Source organism: Pelobates fuscus, chromosome 1 (assembly GCF_036172605.1).
Source record: "Pelobates fuscus isolate aPelFus1 chromosome 1, aPelFus1.pri, whole genome shotgun sequence".
NCBI classification, from domain to species: Eukaryota; Metazoa; Chordata; class Amphibia; order Anura; family Pelobatidae; genus Pelobates; species Pelobates fuscus.
The window spans coordinates 188969458-188992434 of record NC_086317.1 but is presented as its reverse complement, the minus strand read 5'-3'; the positions used below and the strand labels follow the sequence as shown (position 1 = coordinate 188992434).

The 22977-nt window shown below is 43.2% G+C and overlaps 1 protein-coding gene across 1 annotated transcript in view; it reads left to right on the top strand.

Moving 5' to 3' along the window:
* Positions 1-22977, top strand: part of LAD1 (ladinin 1) — a 675989-nt gene that overhangs the window by 283861 nt on the left and 369151 nt on the right. Inside the window, exon 5 of the mRNA XM_063453187.1 lies at positions 10836-10998. Within this exon, the coding sequence (XP_063309257.1) occupies positions 10836-10998 (163 nt within the window). The remainder of the gene's footprint in view (positions 1-10835; positions 10999-22977) is intronic.

Here is a 22977-nt window from a genome sequence, read left to right as displayed (position 1 = left end):
CTTCTTACTCTCCCCCCTTCCCCTCTTCTTACTCTCCCCCCCTCTTACTCTCCCCCTCCCCTCTTCTTACTCTCCCTCTCCCCCCTCTTACTCTCCGCCCTCCCCTCTTCTTACTCTCCCCCCCTCCCCTCTTCTTACTCTCCCCCCCTCCCCTCTTTTTACTCTCCCCCCCCCCTCTTTTTACTCTCCCCCCCCTCCCCTCTTTTTACTCTCCCCCCCTCCCCTCTTCTTACTCTCCCCCCTCCCCTCTTCTTACTCTCCCCCCTCCCCTCTTCTTACTCTCCCCCTCCCCTCTTCTTACTCTCCCCCCTCCCCTCTTCTTACTCTCCCCCCTCCCCTCCTCCCCTCTTTTTACTCTCCCCCCTCTTTTTACTCTCCCCCCCTCCCCTTACTCCCCCCTCCCCTCTTCTTACCTCCCCCCTCCCCTCTTCTTACCTCCCCCCTCCCCTCTTCTTACCTCCCCTCTCCCCTCTTCTTACCTCCCCCCCTCTTCTTGCCCCCTCCCCCCTCTTCTTACCCCCTCCCCCCTCTTCTTACCCCCTCCCCCCCCTTCTTCTTACCCCCTCCCCTGTAGGTGGCCGAGCTGCACTCCGGTCCGCGGTCCCGGCCGGAGTGATAGGAAGGTGCTCAGTGTGCACCTTCCTGTCAGTCCGGCCGGGTACAGGAAACAGAAACTCCTGTTCCGCGCGGAACAGAAGCTTCTGTTTCCTGTACCCGGCCGGACTGACAGGAAGGTGCACACTCAGTGTGCACCTTCCCATCACTCCGGCCGGGACCGCGGACCGGAGTGCAGCTCGGCCACCTACAGGGGAGGGGAGGGAGGGAAAAGCAGCTGCAGCCGTCTGAGCGCTCTTTACAGAGCGCTCGGCGGCTGCAGCATTTAAAGGGCCGGCCCGCCGCGGCCGGTCCTAAAATAATTTCGGGCGGCCTGGGGGGCAATTGCCTCCCTGCCCCCCGGCCCAGCCCGCCCCTGTCCACAAGGTCCACGTGGGTGGTAACCTTGTGGGGAAAATGTGTATAAAAGAAATGACTTTGTGCTCCTTAAACAGACGTGTTCTACCCTTCATGACATTTCGGCTCATGTTTGGGGGATTGGAGAACTACCTACACTCTGGGGATTGCTATAATCACTATACTCCCCAGAATATGCTCTTGTAAGAGCTTGTTCCTTTTCCTGCTCTCTGGATTTAGGAGAGGTCTGCCTACTGGAAGCTGGTCCCTGATCTTGGGCCCAGAGTAGGAGGAAGACGGCAAGACCCCAACCAAGCTGTGGTGGTTCATGGGGTCTGCGATGGTTATGGTGTCTAGTGGAGTGCTTGGACCCCTCGGGAAGCACTAGGAGTCTGTTAGTTTGGGCACCTATATCCAGAATTGGGGTAGGTCTGTGCACATTAGGTGGGTTTCTAGCTCTACCCAGTGACTGGATCCTATTTGGTGCCAGGTTACAACTTAGGCCAGTTGTGCTGCCTGGTAGTATAGGAAGAGGTTCGGGAGCCCCAGTCCACCCCTGGACTTCGGACGGTTTAGTAACTGCCAATCCACCCTATGTCTTTTTTGTGCCCAAATGAAAGTATCTATGTTGCTTTGTAGCGGTGTCAGGTCTTGTTTGGTTATTTTAACGGGCAGGGCCTGGAACAGGAACAGCAAGCGTGGTAATAATGTCATTTTAACGGCGGGTGACCTGCCTATCCAGGAGATTGGCTTGTCCTGCCATCTCTCTATATCCTGGCAGAGTGCTTGGATGCTGGGTGTGTAGTTTTCAGTGTTAAGTTTGTCAGGGTCTGCTGTACGTCTGACTCCCAGGTATTTAATTTTGAGTGTTTGAGTGGTTTTTATCCGGGTGATCTCCTCATGGTCCATCCCGATCGGCATGGCCACCGATTATTCTAGGTTGATCTTATAACCCTAGACGTATCCATACTCATCTAGCAGGGTCAGTAGTGATGACAGTGAATGTTGGGGATTAGTGAGTGTGATCAAGACGTCGTCCACATATGCAGAAACGTTGTATTCCTCTCCCCCTGCCCGTAGCCGCTCTATGGTCTCGTTTGTCCAGATCTGATAGAGAAGTGGCTCTAGTGCAAGGACAAACAGCAGGGGGGATAGGGGGCATCCCTGCTTAGTGCCGTTCCGGGGTCTGAAAGGGGGTCGGGGTTGATCCCGGTACATTTGTTTGTGCTCTGGGTTCCGTGTACAGGGCCCTAATCCCCGATCCCCGTTATGAATGGTCCTGGTATCCGCAGGTGTTCCAGCAGTGTGAAGAGGTAGTGCCACTGGACCCTGTCAAACGCCTTCTCCGCGTCCAGGGAAAGGATCAGAGAAGGCATTTTCTCCCACCCTGCCCAACATATGATATCTGCCCTCCCCCCCTAATTCTCAGCTGCCTCGATGGCACAAAACAGACTTGATCCGAGTGAATCAGGGTCGCCTGTAGGGGATTTAGCCTCGCTGCCAGAATTTCTGCAAACCGCTTAACGTCAAGGTTGATAAGGGAAATAATTCGCCACTTCTGTTGTCTTTTCCGGGTTTGGGGATGAGCGTTATGTCGGCCGTAAGGATTTCTGGATTAGAGTTCTTACCCGCCATCCACTCCGCAAACACCTTAACGAGTCATGGGATCAGCAGTTCATGCAGGGTTTTATAGTATGAGCCGCCGAATGCATCTGGCCCTAGTGCTTTATCCACTTTTTATTCTTCTATGGGTTCTCCCAGGGTCTGCAGGACCTCAGGGCTAGGCATTGGCAGCTTGGTCAAGGTGACAAAGTCCTTGACCGCTTGGACATAGACCTCGTTCCCGCTGTCCAGCTCTGGGAAGTGATTATATATTTTTGTGAAGAGGTCTGTAAAGATCTGGTTTATCTCCGTGGGGTTGTGGGTCACCTGCCCGCTTGTGTCGCGAATCGCTGTTATAGTGTGGAATTTCGGTTTAGGGTTCAGTGCCCTAGCCAGTAGGGTATCCATTTTATTGGAGTGCTCGTAGTATAGACGTTTTTTGCGGATTACATCCTTACCTGGGACTTCGACCGATGTGTCCTGTATCCTTTGCCGCAGTTCCCTGAGCTCCTGGAGCCCCAAGCTCGTGGGTGTCTGTTTATGTTTTAATTCTGCCTTTCTAAGCACCTTTTGGAACTCAAAAAGTGTCTCCGCTTTCTGTTTCTCGCGTCTTGTCGCTATTTTAATCAGGGTCCTGCGTATGACTACTGTATGTGCTGCCCATATTGTGGTTTGTGATAAGTCTGGTGTGTCGTTTGTCGTAAAGTAGTCAGTTAATCTATTTATATGTATTTGTTTCACCACCTCCAAATCTTTGAGAAGTGAGCCGTTTAACCTCCATTTCCATGGGAGAGTGGCTCCTGGTATTCACATTGTGAGTTCAATATCAGCATGGTCCAACCAATTTATAAGGTTAATGCATGCGGACTGGATCCATGGGATCCCTCCCTGGTTTGTGAGGAATAGGTCTATGCGAGAGTGGAGTGGGCAGCCGAGTAGCACGTGTAGTCCCCATTTCCCGGGTCTTGTAACCTCCCGGGGTCTAATAGTCCCGTTTTGTAGGAATTTCACTAGCAATTTGCCATGTCCCCCTCCTCCCTGGGATCTCTGTGTTTTTTTGGGTTTGCTACGGTCTGTCGTTGGGCAATGCGTCGAGTTAAAGTCCCCCCCAACTATAACAACGCTGTGTGGCAGTGCTTGAATCGCGTTTTGTAAGTGTCCCCAGAATTCTGGGTCGTGTTGATTGGGTGCATATTGGTTAATCAGGTGGCATGTGTTGACATGAATGGTCCCTGTGAGGATTATGTACCTGCCTGCGGTGACAGTTTGGGTGGTAAGGGTAATGAACGGGCAGCGCTTGTGTACTAGTATTACGACCCCATTTTTCTTAACCAGGGCTCTTGAGGCATATGGCCTTGTATATATGTGGTCGATCAGCTGAGCGCAGCATCTGTGTCTCTAGTACAAAAGCTATGTCTGCTTTTTGTCTTTTGAGTCCCCTTAGTAGTAGACTTATTTTATTTTGTGTATTATGGCCATTTACGTTCAGGGAGGTGATCTTAATGGTGGCCATTTTTCCGGTCTCAGGTCTGGTGAGTCTAGTGTGTCTACGTGCTATCTTTTTCTGCGTCTCTTTTTCTGAGGAGGGTCTCCTGTCAAGTAGGTTCTGTTTTTGAGTAAACCCGGTCTTATAATTTGCCAGGCCAATTAGGGGTTGATGATCCGCTCCGCAGTGGGAATCGCCACTCGCGGAGAGGATATCAAGCTGCCGTGCCACCCCGCCAATGCTCTGGGTAGTGTGTTTGTTCACAATTATGCCTTACAGTTTCTGTGGTTTAGTAACTTTGCATATGAGGAAGCAAACACAGGTATCAATAACATTAACCTCAACATTGACAATCACATTCAAACACATGTAGGTAAAGAGGCATTGCGGTCTCCCACTGGGCCTTGCCACTTCACCTGTTTGGTGTCTGTAATTGGGTTACTGTTTATCCCTTTTACCCCATACCCTGAACTGGTTTGCGTTCTATCGAAGTTTGTTTGCGTTCGTCATTGAGTATGGTGGTGGCATACAGATTATCAGCATTTGTGTTTGTTTTATTTTTCCGTCAAGTCCCGCTGTCGCCTACCCAGTTGACTCCCCAATTACCCTTCTAGCCGTACAGTGTAAATGGCTGGTACTGCAGGTTTGGCTAATGTAATTTGTTACGTTTGTCATTTGCCTGCCTCCTTTGCGTGGTTTGTAGTCCCTGTAGTCGTCTGTGTCTTGCATTGTCAGTTCTAAGTCCTCCGTTTGGGTCAGGGGGTTGGTGTAGGCCGGTCGGGGTACAGTTAGCGGGGCACTCTGTGGTTGGGGTTCCCGTTTGAGAGGATGGGAGAAGGTCCATGGCCTTTGTCATTTTGGTAGCAGCATGTAAATTTTCCAATACCCAGGGAGGCCCCCCAATAAACCCGCTTAACCTGATAACCCCCCAATACCAGTTAACCGCTAACAGTATTTCAAGTATCAACATCATTAGGGGGGGGTACACTTTTGTCTGGATGTGCAGGTAGGGTTTTTTTTTTTACTTGTACTTATTTTTTTTTTTTTCTTGTTTACGTGCTTTGTGTTGCTGCTTCTTCGGGGAATTATCCAGCAATCCCCTCAGGGAGCATCCATTCTGCTCAAAGCCTCTTCGCTAGACAGCAGGTTTAGTGCTCTGGTACCCCTAGTGGGGAGTCGAAAGTCTGCTGGGACTTCAATGCCAGTGTCTTGTAGGATAGTTTTGGGGTCAGCGGATGGCAGGAGTACTGCTGACCGTGGGCCGTTGAACACCAGCATTTTAAATGGATGTCGCTATGCGAAGTTGAAGCCCTCACCAGGTCTGCAATTGGTTTCCATTCCCGTCTTCTTGCCAGTGTAGCCGGTGTGATGTCTTGATACAGGTGCAGTGTGCAGCCATCATAGTTATAGGTGTAATTCCTACTGCTTTTGATGATGGCCTCTTTAGTGGAGAAGAAATGCCACCTCATAATCCCATCATGTGGGGGTCCTTCTAGGAGCCCTAAGCCCTATGTGCTCTGTGGGCCCTATCTATGGTCCAGAGGTATTCAGGGATATTATGCAGGTGTGCTAATTATCGTGGTAAGCACCTTGTGAATATCAGCATTTTTGGCTCTTTCGGGTAAGCCTTTGATCCGTAGGTTGTTCCGCCGTGATCTGTTTGAGGCGTCTTCCAGCTCTGCTTCCAGGTCTGCCACCCTGGTGATTAAACTGTTTGTTACTGTGGCGGCTTCGTTGTAGGACATGTATTCCTGAGTATATAGTGATAAAAACACAGCCCATGCCTATCAGCATCTCCTCATAGAGATGCATTTAATCAATGCATCTCTATGAGGACAATCCAGTGTCTCCAAGCAGAGGGTGGAGACACTGAATGGCTGCAATGTAAACACTGCATGTTCTATGAAAAAAATGTTTACTGCAAAAAGCCTGAAGGGAATGATTATACTTACCAGAACAAATACAATAAGCTGTAGTTTTTCTGGTGACTATAATGTCCCTTTAAGTTTACTATGGTAAATATCTTTTCTTGAGATGTGCAATACAACAATAGTGTTTAGTCATCTAGATGAAACATTATCCCCAAGATATAGCAGTACAGCAGGGCCCTAAATCAAACCTATAAAGGTATGTTACATGGCAATACTAATAAACCTGGGAAAACCTTTTGTTTTTATCAGAAAGTATTTGTGTTATGTCCCTACCTACTTCATCTGGGAGGGACTGCATCTAATGTGTTATGACTCATGGGCTCTCACCATTTAAGGAAGGAAAGTTATCAGTCTTGATGACTTCACCATAAGAGGAATGGGATGCAGTAGTTTGGTGCTGCATTACAGTTTAACCCCTTAAGGACCAAATTTCTGGAATAAAAGGGAATCATGACGTGTCAGACATGTCATGTGTCCTTAACCCCTTCAGGACGGAGTCAATAGTGCACGTTCTGATCAAAACAAAACGTAAACAAAAACTGGAATTTGCGCTATATGTCTGTTCACCCGTAGTTCCCCTCTTTCATATTATATGCACCCACACTTATTATATATCATTTTGTTCAGGAGAAACAGGGCTTTAATTTACCATTAACTATTCATATATGGAATATAATTTATTATGAATAAAATAAAAAAAACTGTGAGAAATTTATTTATTTTTTAAAAATGTGTAGTTCCGCCTCACATTTTAGCTGTAAATGTCATAATACTGTTAGGTTTTACTGCAACAAAATGCACATATTTGTAATCAGCGATGTCTCACGAGTACAACAGTACCCCCCATTAACAGGTTTTATGTTGTTTTGGAAAGTTACAGGGTCAAATATAGAACGTTCCATTTTCAAATTGAAATTTGCCAGATTAGTAATGTTACCTTTAAGACGGTGTGGTAGCCCAGGAATGAGAATTACCCCCATAATGGCATACCATTTGAAAAAGTAGACAAGCCAAGGTATTGAAAGTGGGGTATGTTTAGTCTTTGTTAGTAGCCACTTAGTCACAAACACTGGCCAAAGTTAGCGTTCATATTTGTTTTTGTGTGAAAAAAGCAAAAAACGAATATTTGGCCAGTGTTTGTGACTAAGTGGCTACTAAGAAAGACTGGACATACCCCACTTGCAATACCTCGGGTTGTCTACTTTTGCAAATGGTATGCCATCATGGGGGTAATTCTCATTCCTGGGCTACCATACGCTCTCAAAGGCAACATAACCAATCTAGCAAATTTCAATGTGAAAAAAATGAAACGCAAGCCTTATATGTGACTCTCTAACTTTCCAAAACACCATAAAACCTGTACATGGGGGGTACTGTTATTCTCGGGAGACTTCACTAAATACAAATATTAGTGTTTTAAAACGGTAAAACATATTACAACAATAATATAGTCCATAAAAGTGCCGTTTGTTTGTAAAAAATGCAAAAAACGTCACTTTTACTTAAAATATCATCGTTGTAATATAATTTACCAGTTTGAAACACTAATATTTTAGTTCAGCGAAGTCTCCCGAGTAAAACAGTACCCCCTATGTACAGGTTTTATGGTGTCGTGGAGTATTACAGGGTCAAATATAGTGCTTGCAAATTAAATTCTCTGCACTTTCTCCCTGTGTTGTCAGGCATGTCAATCAAATTTTAATTAATCAAATCACATAATTATGTTAAAAGATTATTTAAATATACATGTAGAATTTTAATATATATACATATATATGTATTTAAATTCTACGTGTATACTAATGTAATTTTTTATGTAATTATATGTATTTATCTATATATATATATTTGCGGTTATTTGTATTTTATATATAGATAGATATATATAGAATGCCATTCTAAGTGTATTTTGTTACCAATATATATATATTAATAACAAAATACAGTTAGAATGAAATTACATATGAATATATAATTTATATTAAATTTTGTTTCAATATTTTATTTATTTATTTTATTATTTTATTTATTTATTATTTTAATTATACGTATATATATATAATATATATATGTACATCTATTATATATATAATATATATACATATTATATATATGTAACATCATTCTAAGTGTATTTTAATGCTAATATATATACTTATATTAGTATTAAAATACACTTTGTATGACGTTACATATATATAATATGTATATATATTATATATATAATATATATACATATTATATATATATAAAAATATTTTCAATTTATTTTTTAACATGTTTAATTTCTTTTTTTATACTTTCTTACCAGCAGGGGGACTGTCTGATATTTTAGACAGTCCCCCTGCAGGCAGATCCATAGCCAGCTATAGGGGGCCATGTGATCGCTCTTTGAGAGCGATCACATGGCCCCCGGGGGCCTCATTTGCCGTGGGAGGGCTGCCTGGGCTGTCAGGCAGCCCCCCAGAAGAGGATCGCGGCGGAGGTAAGTATAACTTACCTCCTGGGGCTCAAAGCCGTTACGGCGTTCCATGCCGCCGCAACGGCTTTAAAGCCCATTATAATGGGGACGGCATGGAACGCCGTAACGGCGTTAACGGGTTAAGGGGTTAAGTGGGTCACAATATTCAATACATAAGAAACACTAATTTAAGGGGGGAAGTAACTTTTTTGTGTGTTTTTTAAGCCATTACATAATTAGGCATTCAACATTCTCCTTGACTTACATTAAGACCAGTAACTCAACTTAAAGCATAGCTGACTTTAAAAAAAATTTTTTCATTTTGACTATTTTGACCTCAAATTTTAAATTCTCTTTGAATTCACTATGAACTTTCTTTGTATTCTCACTTTAGTATATAACCCTGTAAAAGTTAAGTTTACATTTCATTGCCATTTCGAGTGAAGAAGTATTTTCTATAATTTCTCTTGGTGATCCAAAACTGTGGAATATGATGTGAAAATGTTTTACAATGAGTAAAATCATGGGCTATCATCTTGGGCTAACATTAATGTTCGCATATTCCATTAAGGCTCTCACATACAGTGCCTTGCAAAAGTATTCACTGCCCTTGGCATTTGTCGTGTTTTGTTGCCTCACAACCTGGAATCAACATGGATTGTTTGAGGATTTGCATTATTTAATTTACAGAACATGCCTACAACTTTGAAGATTTTTTTTTTTTTTTTTTATTGTGAAGCAAACAAATAGGACAAAATAACAGAAAAAGTCAATGTGCATAACTATTCACCCCCCTAAAGTCAATACTTTGTAGAGCCACCTTTTGCAGCAATCACAGCTCCAAGTCGCTTTGGATAAGTCTCTATGAGCTTGCCACATCTTACCACTGTGATTTTTGCCTATTGCTCCTTGCAAAACTGCTCCAGCTCCTTCAAGTTGGATGGTTTGTGCTTGTGAACAGCAATCTTTAAGCCTGACCACATAATTATTTTTGCATTGAGGTCTGGGTTTTGACTAGGCCATTCCAACACATTTACATGTTTCTCCTTAAACCACTCAAGTGTTGCTTTAGCAGTGTGTTTGGGATCATTGTCCTACCGGAAGGTAAACCTCCATCCTAGCCTCAAATCACGCACAGAGTGGTACAGGTTTTGCTCAAGAATATCCCTGTATTTAGCACCATACATCTTTCCCTCAACTCTGACCAGTTTCCTAGTCCCGGCTGCTGAAAAACATCCCCACAGCATGATGCTGCCACCACCATGTTTCACTGTGGGATGGTGTTCTTTGGGTGATGTGATGTGTTGGGTCTGCGTCAGACATAGCGTTTTCTTTGATGGCCGAAAAGTTACATTTTAGTCTCATCAGACCAGAGCACCTTCCTCCATACATTTTGGGAGTCTCCCACATGCCTTTTCGGAAACTCAAAATGTGCCATTTTGTCTTTTGCTGAAAGTAATGGCTTTCTTCTGGCCACTCTACCATAAAGCCCAACTCCATGGAGCTTACGGCTTATTGTCATCCTATGTACAGATACTCAAGTCTTGCAGCTCCTCCAGGCTTACCTTAGATCTCTGTGCTGCCTCTCTGATCAATGCCCTCCTTGCCCAGTCCGTGAGTTTTGGTGGGCGGCTGTCTCTTATCAGGTTTGCTGTTGTGCCATGTTCTTTCCATTTGGTTATGATAGATTTGATGGTGCTCCTGGGGATCATTAAAGATTTGGATATTTTTTTATAACCTAACCCTGACTTGTACTTCTCAACAACATTGTCCCTTACTTGTTTGGAGAGTTCATTGGTCTTCATGGCAGTGTTTGGTTAGTGGTACCTCATGCATAGGTGTTGCAGCCTCTGGGGCCTTTCAAAAAAGGTGTGTGTATATGTAATGACCAATCGTGTGACACTTAGATTGCACACAGGTTGACATCATTTAACTAATTATGTGACTTCTGAAGGTAATTGGTTGCACCAGAGTTTTTTCTGGGCTTAATAACAAAGGGGGTGAATACATACGCACATGCCAATTTTCTGTTTTCTATTTCTAAAAAAATTTTTATGTATATATTTTTCTCATTCCACTTCACCAACTTAGCCTATTGTGTTCTGATCCATCACATAAAATTCAGATTAATAAAACATTGAACTGAAGGCTGTAATGTAACAAAATAGGTAAAAGGTCAAGGGGTGAATACTTTTGCAAGGAACTGTACATACATCCAGTTCTGTGATTGCACTTGGAACCTGCAATGTTTGCACTAACCAGTCCATATGTGCAGTTCTTATCTCTGCAATGACTTCAATCACTCAGCTTTCCTTATATAACATTGTATATTTACATTATATCTAAACTTTACATTATATTTGACCATTGTGGCACTTATCATCATTGCTGCATGATTCCACAGCTCAGTAAAAATTCCACGGCAGAGGAGTGGGACTAGTGGAAGACAGCATGTATTAAGCCCACCACCGGTGCCAGAGAAAGGATCACTTTCTTTTTTAAAGATGTTAAACAGCACTGAAGTTCAGATAACAACATTGCCCAGCACATCTCAGAACAGCAAAAAGGTGAGACAACCAATCACTCTATTAAGTGCCTATGTGATCAGCAATTTGAATTAAAAAGCCAATAATAATAAAAAAAAAAAACATTCACCTCCTGGTTGTGAATAAGATTAAATGGAGGCTGAATAATACTAGTTATAGTGGCAGTGGCAGAGGTGCCAGTAATGCTTTTGATCGAGAATAATCATGTAAAAATCATGCTGATGGTGGTTTGGGGAACATGACACATACCCTCCCTTATTTGTTTTTATTTTATTACCCATTAACCCCTTAAGGACACAGCTTCAGAAGCTTGTCTTATGCTTAATGACACAAGCAATTTTTGCATTTTCTTGCTGTTTGCGTTCAACTGCAATTTGCATCTCTCTCGTTTATTGCACCAACACATATTATATACTGTTTTTTTAAAGGACAGAAAGGGCTTTAATTTGATGTAACATATATATACATAGATGCTTATTTATTATCACAAAAATACAGAAAAATGCAAAAAAAAAAAAATTGTTTTTGCAGTACAGTTTTTGCAATAATAATGTGTGCATAATTAGTGCAGGTTAAAGAAAGCAATTAAAAATAAATTCATTTAGTTGTTCTTATTTACATAATATATAATGTGTCTGGGATTTTAAGGTTTTTTTTGGTAGTTACAGGTCACAAAGCACAAGAAGTAAAATAAACTTTTAATGTGGAGCAATTTTAGAATTTGGTATGCTTGTCTTGTAAGCTTAATAGCCATAAAAGAAAACAAAATTGCCAGACAAAAGTATATATTTATATAAAGTCGACATCACAGGATATTTACCTAAGGTTGTTTTGACACTTTCTACGTAGTCATTTCACCGCCATTCTCTGCTAAATATTGGAGTAAAATTGTGTTTTTTTTTTTGTTTTTTGGCACACAAACTTATAACAAAGAACTTCTCATGTGTATTTTGTAACGTTGGTGTGTGCTATTCCTTTACAAAGTTTTATTTTGTGTTCAGTTACACCTGCTGAGTAAAATGACACCCCCTTTGTATGTCTTTGGCACTATTTCGTGAAGCTACAGTGCCATATATGAGACCTGTCCTTTTCAGTAGTCACAGTAGAATTTTGAGAGACGGATTTAATGAGCCTATGCTTCCATTTGGGGTACTATAACAGTTTGACTGTTCAAAAAAAAAACCACAAAGGCCTACCATTTGTAAAAGTAGACACTCCAGGGTATCTCATATGGTGCATATTGTGCCTTAACATGCCCCCATTTTTTCACCAATATATGCCAAAGTATGTGGTAAAAAATTATTTTGGGCATTTTTTACATATGGATTACATTTTTGCTGGGCCTTTTGTATATTTCATATGTGCCACTAAGTTCAAACCTCCCAAATTATGCTCAGCTAAGTCTTCTGAGTAAAATGACACCCCCATTGTATGTCTTTGGCAATATTTTGTGAAGTTACAGTGCTGTAAAAGAGACATGACAAGTTTACGTTTTTAAGTGTGAATTTTCATGGAGGGTTTTGATGTGTCCGTGTTCCACTTTGGAGCACTTGAGCAGGCTGCATATTACAACTACACCATAAAGGCATACAATTTCGTAAAGAACACATCTCAGGGTATTTCAAAAGGCATATTTTGAACCTTAGCGTGGGATAATTTTTCCGCTAGCTTGTACCAAGTGTAGTGGTAATAAGCGCTTTTTCTGCCTTTTTGACACACAAAGTGAGTTTGCGCAGTATATTTTGCAAACCTTATGTGTGCTATGACTGTATAATACTTTGTATGTTCCTCAGCTATGTTGGCTGAGTACAGCAATTCCCCCGTATGTACCTTTGCCAGGTATATGTGGACATTGAAGGGGCACATTTGAGACTCAGCCATTCAGTTTTTTTCTAACTTTGAAGTTTTACGCTGTGTCCATGTTCCATTTAGGAGTAGTTTAGATGGTTGGTTATTGAAACTTCCCCCCAAACACATACTATTTATTAAAGAATACACCCTGGGGTAATTCAAAAGGCATATTTTGAACCTTAGCGTGGGATCATTTTTTCTCTAGTTTGTTCCAGGTGTAGTGGTAATGAGTATTTTTTAATGTATTTTTTTACTTTTTTAAACTTTAACTTTTTAAAACTAGTTTGTAAACTTTTGTTTTGCTTATTAATTTTTTAAAACTTTCTAAACTTTCTTAAAACTTTGTTTTACAGATTTAACATTTTTCTAAGCTTTTTTACCGTTAACCCCGTAAATTTCCCCATTTTCCCATAACTCCCACCCACCCCAGCTAGCAAAATATATAATTATAAAATATTTTAATTAATTAAATAAATTGAACCCCTGAGAGTTAATAAATAAATAAAAGTTAATCCTCAGGGGTTAAAACAAATTAGATCACAGTATAATACTGTGGTCTGTATTTTGATCACTGTAGGCAGTGATCGACTGGCAGGGAAGGGGTTAATTTTTATTTGGACTGGGTAAAGGGTTTGTTTTTTTTATTTTTTACTTAAACGTTATTAAAACTTTTTTTAAAAAGTAATTTTTAACTTTTTAAAGCTTATTTTAAAACTTTTTTTAATGTTAACCCCTAGTTAGCCTAACTCAAAATCCCCAAATTCCCCACTAACTTCCACCCACCCCAGTCAGCTAAATATATAATTTTAAAATATTTAAATTGATTAATAAAATTGATTTAACCCCTGAGGGTTAAAAAACATAATTAACCCTCAGGGGTTAAAAAATAAAATCAGATGACAGTAAAATGTAATCCCTGCCAATTGATCACTGTAGTCAGTGATCAATTGGCAGGGAAGGGGTTAATTTTTTATAAAAATGGGTAAAGGGGGGTGGGATTTTATTAAAACTTTAGTTTTTTTACACAAGGGGCAGGATCAGCACTGATCCGTCTCCCTGCACTTCACAGTGAACCCGGAAGTGCAGGGAGGCGGAACGTGAGTATGTGCTCGCTTTGTCAGAGCGGGCACATGTGCTGGGACAGCCCGATCCGGTGCTCCTGGTCTGCCTCTAATGCAGAGGCAGACCGGAGCACCATTAACCCCGCGATCGCCACGATCGCGGCGATCTGGGGTTAATTTTACCGCGTGACGGACGAGGTCCGTCACCCGTCGTTAAGGGTATCCCCAGGATGACTGACCTCGTCCGTCACCCCTCCTGAAGGGGTTAATGATGATGATAGGTTTGTTTTTATTATAGTATAAAAACAACCCTATCCATATTAAATATATAAATGGGGTTATGTGCATTGTGCAGATTAACAAAACTTTATTTTGGCGAAATTTATGTTTGTGATGAAAAATGGATTGCTCCTGGAGGATTTAGTGCTAATGTCACATTATTTGAGTTTAAAAAAACACTACACTACATACAACACACAGTGCTCACGCACTTTTACAGCACATAGCTAAAGAAAAAAAGGGGTTTAAAACAGATTTTTCAAGTACACTGTACTCTGGGCCGGTGCAAGGATTTTTGCCGCCTAGGCAAAATAAAGATTTGCCCCCCCCCACCCCCCCCCAATGACATCACAATGCCCTACCCATATGATCTGCCATATGAACTAACGCCAGTGCTGCACACAGTGTGTGTTTACATTAAAAAGCCTGCAGGGACAAACTATAGAAACCAGAACAACTTCATTAAGCTGCAGTGGTTCTGGGGACTAAAGTGTCCCTTTAATGTGAGGTAAATTAGAGATTAGTGTCACTAATAATATACTAGATTGCCTACTTACAACCAGATGAGGATGGTGATGGGCTCTGGCGGCAGTCTGGCTCCACTGGTCTGGTGTAGAACAGGATCTTTGGAGGCTGTTTGTAACTGTGGTCACAAAATGCAATGTTCTGGGAGAACGGGAAGCAGCTCCATTTTTTGGGGCCCCTTACACAGCTCAAGGTCTGGGCCCCAGGGCCTGACGGTGAGTATGCCCATAAGTCCACCTATATGTTCGCTCACAAGAAGTGTAGTGTGTAGGGGATGTGTTATGGTAGAGGATCTAATGTGTGTGCTTATGGAATGTAGTGTATAGGGATATCAGTTTGTGTAGGGGATACAGTGTGTTTGTGTGTAGTGGAAGCAGTGTGTTTTTGTGCAAGGGATAGAAAGCCGTGTGTATTTGTGTGTAAGGGATGTATTGTGTGTAAGGGATGCGTTGTGTGAATCTGTGTTTGTATGCATAAGGGATGCAAAGTCTGTTTCTGTGTATGTAAGGGATGCAGTGTGTGTGTCTGTAAGGGGTGCGTTGAGTGTGTGTGTAAGATGCATTGTGTTTCTGTGTGTGTGTGTAAGAGAAGCAATGTGTGTTTGTGTGTGTGTAAGGGATGCATTGTGTGTTTCTGTGTATGTGTGCAAAGGATGCATTGTCTTTATGTGTAAGGGTTGCATTGTGTGTGCGTGTGTGTGTGTAATGGATGCATTGTGTGTTTCTCTGTGTGTAAGGGAAGCATGTTGTGTTTCTGTGTGTGTAGGGTAGTGTGAAAGATCTCTCTGTCCTGCCCCCTCTCCTATAGAGCTCTCCCTTCCGTCCCTTAGAGATCTTCCCTGCCCCTTAGTGGTCTCTCCTCTCCTCCCCTGTCCCTTAGTGGTCTCTACTCTCCTCCCCTCCACCTCCCTTAGTGGTCTCCTTTTCTCCCCGACTTTCAATTAGTGGTCTCTCATCACCCCCTTAGTGGTCTCTGCTCTCCTCTGCCCCCCTTTCCATTAGTGGTCTCTCCTCCCCCCCCTTTCCATTAGTGGTCTCCCCCACACCCTAAGTGATCTCTTCTCACGCCCCCTTTCCATAAGTGGTCTCTACTCTCCCCCTCCCTCCCTTAGTGTTCTCTGCTCTCCCCCCACCCTCCCTTAGCGGTCTCTCCTCACCCCCCTCCCCTAGTGGTCTCACCACCACCCCGTCCCTCCTTTAGTGGTCTCTCCCTCCCCCACGTTCTCCTCAAACCCCCTCCCTGTGTTCTCATCCCCCCGTGTTCTCCTCTTGTTCTCCTCTTCTTCCCCCGTGTTCTCCTCTTCTCCCGCCTGTAATCTTCTCTTCTTCTCCCCCCTCCCTCTCTGTAATCCTCTTCTTCTCCCCCTCCCTCCCTGTAATCTCTTCTTCTCCCCCCTGTAATCTTATCTTCTTCTCCCCCCTCCCTCCCTGTAATCTTTTCTTCCCCCTCCCTCTAATCTCTTCTCCCCCCCTCCCCCGCCCCTCCCTCCCTCTAATATCTTCTCCCCCCTCCCCGTCCCCTTCTAATCTCTTCTTCCCCCTCCCTCTAATCTCTTCTTCCCCCTCCCTCTAATCTCTTATCCCCCTCCCTCCCTGTAATCTCTTCTCCCCCTCCCTCTAATCTCTTCTCCCCCTCCCCCTCCCTCTAATCTCTTCTCCCCCTCCCCCTCTAATCTCTTCTCCCCCTCCCCCTCTAATCTCTTTCCCCCCTGTAATCTCTTCTCCCCCTCCCTCTAATCTCTTCTCCCCCTCCCTCCCTGTAATATCTTCTCCCCCTCCCTGTAATCTCTTCTCCCCCTCCCTCCCTGTAATATCTTCTCCCCCTCCCTGTAATCTCTTCTCCCCCTCCCTGTAATCTATTCTTCCCCCCTAATCTCTTCCCCCCCTGTAATCTCTTCTCCCACCTCCCTCCCTGTAATCTCTTCTTCTCCCCCCTGTAATCTTATTTTCTTCTCCCCCTCTCTCCCTGTAATCTCTTCTCACCCCCTCCCTCCCTGTAATCTATTCTTCCCCCTCCCTGTAATCTCTCCCCCCTCCCTGTAATCTCTTCTTCCTCCCCTGTAATCTCTTCTCCTCCCTCCCTGCAATCTCTTCTTCCCCCTCCCTGTAATCTCTTCTTCCCCCAATCTCTTCTCCCCCCCGTAATCTCTTCCCCCCCCCCTCCCTCCCTGTAATCTCTTCTCCCCCCTCCCTCCCTGTAATCTCTTCTCCCCCCTCCCTCCCCGTAATCTCTTCTCCCCCTCCCTGTAATCTCTTCTCCCCCCTCCCTCCCCGTAATCTCTTCTTCCCCCAATCTCTTCTCCCACCTCCCTCCCTGTAATCTCTCCCCCCCCCTCCCTCCCTGTAATCTCTTCTCCCCCTCCCTCCCCGTAATCTCTTCTTCTCCCCCGTAATCTCTTCTCCCCACCTCCCTCCCTGTAATCTCTTCTCCCCCTCCCTCTAATCTCTTCTCCCCTCTCCCCCCTCCCTCCCTGTAATCTCTTCTTCCCCCTCCCTCTAATCTCTTCTCCCCCTCCCTCCCTGTAATCTCTTCTTCCCCCTCCCTCTAATCTCTTCTTCCCCCCTCTTATCTCTTCTTCCCCCCTCTTATCTCTTCTTCCACCTCTAATCTCTTCTCCCACCTCCCTCCCTGTAATCTCTTCTCCCCCCTCCCTCCCCGTAATCTCTTCTCCCCCATCCCTGCAATCTCTTCTCCCCCCTCCCTCCCCGTAATCTCTTCTTCCCCAATCTCTTCTCCCCCCTCCCTCCCTGTAATCTCTTCTCCCCCCCTCCCTCCCTGTAATCTCTTCTCCCCCTCCCTCCCTGTAATCTCTTCTCCCCCCTGTTATCTCTTCTACCCCCCTCCCTCAAATCTCTTCTTCTCTCCCCCTGTAATCTCTTCTCCCCCCTCCCTGTAATCTCTTCTCCCCCCTCCCTGTAATCTCTTCTTCCCCCCCGTAATCTCTTCTTCCCCCAATCTCTTCTCCCACCTCCCTCCCTGTAATCTCTTCTCCCCACCCTCCCTCCCTGTAATCTCTTCTCCCCCTCCCTCCCTGTAATCTCTTCTCCCCCCTGTTATCTCTTATACCCCCCCTCCCTCAAATCTCTTCTTCTCTCCCCCTGTAATCCTGTAATCTCTTCTCCCCCCTCCCTGTAATCTCTTCTCCCCCCTCCCTGTAATCTCTTCTCCCCCCTCCCTGTAATCTCTTCTTCCCCCCCGTAATCTCTTCTTCTCTCCCCCCCACCCATGTTTTCCCCACCTCCCCTACCCTGTAGCGTGGCCGAGCTCCTCTCCGGTCCGCAGTACAGGAGTTTGTTTCCTGTACCCTTCCGGACTGACAGCAAGTGCACACTGAGTGTGCACTTTCTGTCAGTCCGGCTGGGTCGCGGACCGGAGAGGAGCTCGGCCACGCTATAGGAAGGGGAGGTGAGGCAGTGCGACAGCCGCCTTAGCGCTCTCTATAGAGCGCTCAGGCGGCTACAGCATTTAAAGGGCCGGCGATGGGGGCGCAGGGCGCCCCCTCCTATATGGTGCCCTAGGCGGCTGCCTAGTTCGCCTTATAGGAAGCGCTGACCCTGACTGTACTCTGCTGGAAACGTACTGCTGCAGTACAAGTGAACTGAGCATATATTTAGCAATAACATGTATTTTCTTTTTTCAAACCGGCAAAGATACCTTTTTTTATTGGACTTATCTAATATTTCACAGACAAGCTTTTGAGAGTTTTTCCTCTCTTCCTCAGGTCTGAAGCAATACTGATAAATCTGAAAGTTTAACACTTACAACATCTGATGTAAACTATTTATGACACCCCACTCACCCCCTCGCCTTCTCTAACATCAGTTGTTTTAAGTGTTAATCAATAGAGAGAAAATCTCTCTAAAGCTTGTCTTTGAAATATTATGTTAGTCCAGTAAAAAAGGTATCATTGCATACTGCAATACTCTGGGTTTTTGGATATATATATATATATATATATATATATATAATATATGTGTGTGTGTGTGTATATATGTATGTTCTCACCCCTCCTGGGGAGTACAAAAATAAATTTATGTGTGTGTGTGTATATATATATATGTATGTGTGTATATATATATATATATATATATATATATATATATATATATATATATATATATATATATATATATATATATATATATATATATATATATATATATATATATATATATATATATATATATATATATATATATATATATATATATGTATGTATATAAAGGCTGCGCCTGTAGGGAGAGTTACCAGCATATAAATACACAGGCCTCCCCTTTCTCTGGGCTGAGACTGCTTAGATCAGTACGGAACCATCTACTTCCAGGTCAACAACACAAACTGCCTAAACTCAAAACAAGCTGTTCTTAGCCTTGTGCGGCCTACGCAAATATTTATTTTACCTCATAATAGTAAAAACTAGCTGCCTCCCTCAAAGCTCATGAGGCACTGCTGCTTTAGCCGTTATTCGGTCATATCAATTTTATCATATGCAAATTAGTTAGTCACCCTGCATTTTAATGTTTAATAAATGCTATGCCGTTTTCGGTGTTTTTTATATTTGCGGCCTATTATTGTCTGCCATATTCTTGGCTATAGCTTTGACAAGATCAGCATTTGTTAGTTATGTTCACCAGGCCTCTTTCAGCCTCAGTACCTATTTGTATTCTGTATGTCTGCCCTCTGGTTATTGTATTATCTAGGCACTCATTGGGCCTAGATAATACAAAATGTATGTACAGGTTGCTCCAAAATAAAAAGTCCAATAGAATATCAGATGTTCTTTACTTGTAAGTCGTCCAGGCTTCTGAGGGTGGCAGGTATGTGTAATAAGAAGAATTAAGTTTGTTTTCGTTTGTTTAGTTCTTTTTATATCTTTTACTGTTCCTGACACATCTAAACCACCATTGCCTACCTGCTACTTGAATCCTGGTAAGAACTACCCTTTGGAGGAGCTACTCTACATTACATCCCTGGTGGGGATTGTACCACCCAAGCATTTTACAAGTAAAGAATACTCCAAGCATCTGCTATTCTACTGGACTTTTTTTATTTTGGCGCAACCTGTACATATAGTTCGTTTTATCTTGCTCTATATTAATCAGTAAGCAGCTGATCAGTATTTGCTGCCTTCCTACAATTATACATATTGTTTCCTTTTTAGTGCTTATGCCATTTTGTATTATTTGTACTCATTGGGCCTACATTGTTTAGTAATTTGGCTAGGTGTTGCAACTGATCTGATCTGAACTGGTCTAAATTTTATGTCCGGCCCAAACCTGGACCTATACATATGGTTAGCTTTAAAGGGACACTGTAGGCACCCAGACCACTTCTGCTCATTGGAGTGGTCTGGGTGCCAACTCCCACTACCCTTAACCCTGCAAGTGTAATTATTGCAGTTTTTCATAAACTGCAATATTTACATTGCAGGGTTAACTCCACCTCTAGTGGCTGTCTATTAGACAGCCACTAGAGGTCACTTCCTGGGTTCTAGCACAGGTTTCCTGTGCTAGAGCGTCGTTGGACGTCCTCACGCTGTGTGAGGACCTCCAGCGTCGCTCAAAACCCCATAGGAAAACATTGAAATGATTTTTCAATGCTTTCCTATGGGGAGACGTAATGCGCATGCGCGGAATTTCCGCGCATGCGCATTAGGTCTCCTCGGCCGGTGAGCGAGATCAGTCTCGCCCACCGGCCGACGTAATCACTAGGAGGAGCGTCGCGGAGGCGGAGACAGCGGCGAGGGACATCGCCGCTGTCCCAGGTAAGTCACTGAAGGGGTTTTCACCCCTTCAGTAACCGGGGATTGGTGGGTGGGAGGGAGAGGGACCCTCCAGTGCCAGAAAAACTGATCGTTTTTCTGGCACTGGAGTTTCCCTTTAATGGTACTGTCTGCTAATAATCTGTCTTATTTCACTGTCCGTCAATATTTAGATTGTTTTAAGCCTTTTCTGGGCTCCACACAGACATAGTCAAGTGTATATTAAAATGAGTCACAAAATCTTGAAACCACAAATCAAAACTTAGAGAAATAATTAGTGAATGTTAAAGCATTCAAAGATTTAACAGAATTTCCTCTTATGGAAAATAATCTTCAAAACAACTTAGACTCTTTCAAGAAATACATTAAGTAGAAAAAGCATTTGAAATTTGTGAGAGACCATAAAGATTTTAAGGAGGGAAATATCTTCCGGACAAAAAGAAAATTTAGAACCCGCACTCTCAGCAGAAACCGTTCCATAACTGGCAACACAGATTGGACTGATTCTGACTCAAGCTCTTCAAGACCAATCAGAAACCAACAAATCAGAGACTATTCAAATTACAATTGAGGAAGAAGTATTTAAAAAAAAAAAAAAAAAATAGAAGCGTAACCTTCCCAGACAATTCAGTAGTAGGCAACCAAGATACAACTCTCCTCTCCTTATTTAGAGGAAGAATGGCCAATTCCACTAGGGGGCAGACTAACAGATCGGAAAAAATGGGTATACAAACCGGACAAAAGAATAAATTTGACCCAATGAGAAATTATCAAAACCAAATAGTGAACTTATCAACCTTTTCATCGAAATCACATCACCTATCACTTCTCAGCAAGGTTTTGTCCTTTGTACCTACCCCTAATACCGATAAGTTTAACTGGATCAAGGACACTCATTTATTTGCCCGTAAACTAGCCCTTAATGTTGTACATAAAAGGAAGAACCAAAAACTAGCTAAAGAAGCAGGGTTCTCATACACCGTCTACCAACATCAACGTTAGTGTCCCTACTAGATGAGCAAGATCCAGTACAACCTCTTACTAATTTTAAGCCAGAAAGCTGGTTTACACCAAACCTTTAAGGAAGTGTCTAGTGTAGACCTCAATCAAAATGACCACTGATGAAATTAAATCCTTGAAAAATCCTACGATGCACCAAGATAACCTAACCTCAGGAGAACGTAAAGCTCTAATGTAATTAAGTCGTGAATCAAACCTGGTAATAAAGTCATCAGATAAAGGTTGCAATATTGTCCTCCCTGATAAAACAACTATATAGAGATGTGCAAGCATATAGTCTTCTATCCAAAGATCCTACTACTGAATATCTCACTGAATTAAAATCCATCTTGGAACCAGCAGTAACTGATAGCATTATTAGTAGAGATGAATACAAATATATACTTCCCCATATTACCCCCACCATTGCCACCTTTTACTGCCTCTCTAAGATCCACAATGTAGCGGAGGCCTGATATTCCACAGGTTAACTCCACTGTAGATCCCAGTGAGGCTCAGGAACAAGTAGTAAAAACACCATGAAGCAGTAATTCCAGCAAATAAAGTAATCCACGAATATCCCCATACAGATCCCAATGACTGGACGACACACAGCATCAGGAGCAGAACTGATGTTGAATGACAGGGACTCTGCTTTTATGCATTGCTCGCCTGCAAGGGAGATGCCCACAGGCAATTAGGCATTAACCAATCATATAACGGTTACATCCCACATATTCCCTCCCCTCTGCTTGGGAGATAATTGAGTTTCTTACTGTATCTCCTCAATTATCTCCAAGCTGAAACTTATACATTTTTATACAATTTTATAACTTTATGATTTTGTATCACACAGGAATGAAACTTATATTTTTATGAACCACACAACGTGAGGAAAAACATATTAAAAATGTGTACAAGTCGCTTCAGTGGTTCCCAAGATATTGAAAAAGTCTCCTTGGACCGACCGCACGCCTGTTTGCATGCCCAAAACAGTTCCACAGATTCAGGCTGTGTGGTCTGTCTATTTCTGCCTTGAAAATTGACAAAGTCCCATCCGAAGGCGGCGTTCGAATAGTCGAATGCACTTCGACTTCTGTCGAAGTAGAACGGGGTTAAACTGCTGCGGTGGTCGTTAGTCGAGTGGAAGTCTATTTCCCATGAAAAAGATGACAAAGTCCCATTCGAACGGGTGTTCGAATCTTGGAACGGGACTTAGTCTCCAGCTGCAGTGTCGAAGGGTAGGGTAAGGTACAGACTGCATTCGACTGCATTAAAATGGCCGCCGCCACGTGTTCGATTGTCTAATGGCGGCCACTTCGACTACTTTGGCTGTATCCGAAGTGCCATATCAAACGTACCCATTCTTTGCACCACACAATACTTTGTTTGCCCCAGAGGGTATCAGTGTGAATATAGTAGTTATGTAATTAGTGTATCATCAGGCCGTAAACCTCTGGAGGCAAGTCTAACCTCCCATGACTCCTGAAGCACCGGTAAGTGTCTGCCTGGAGGTAGGTACTG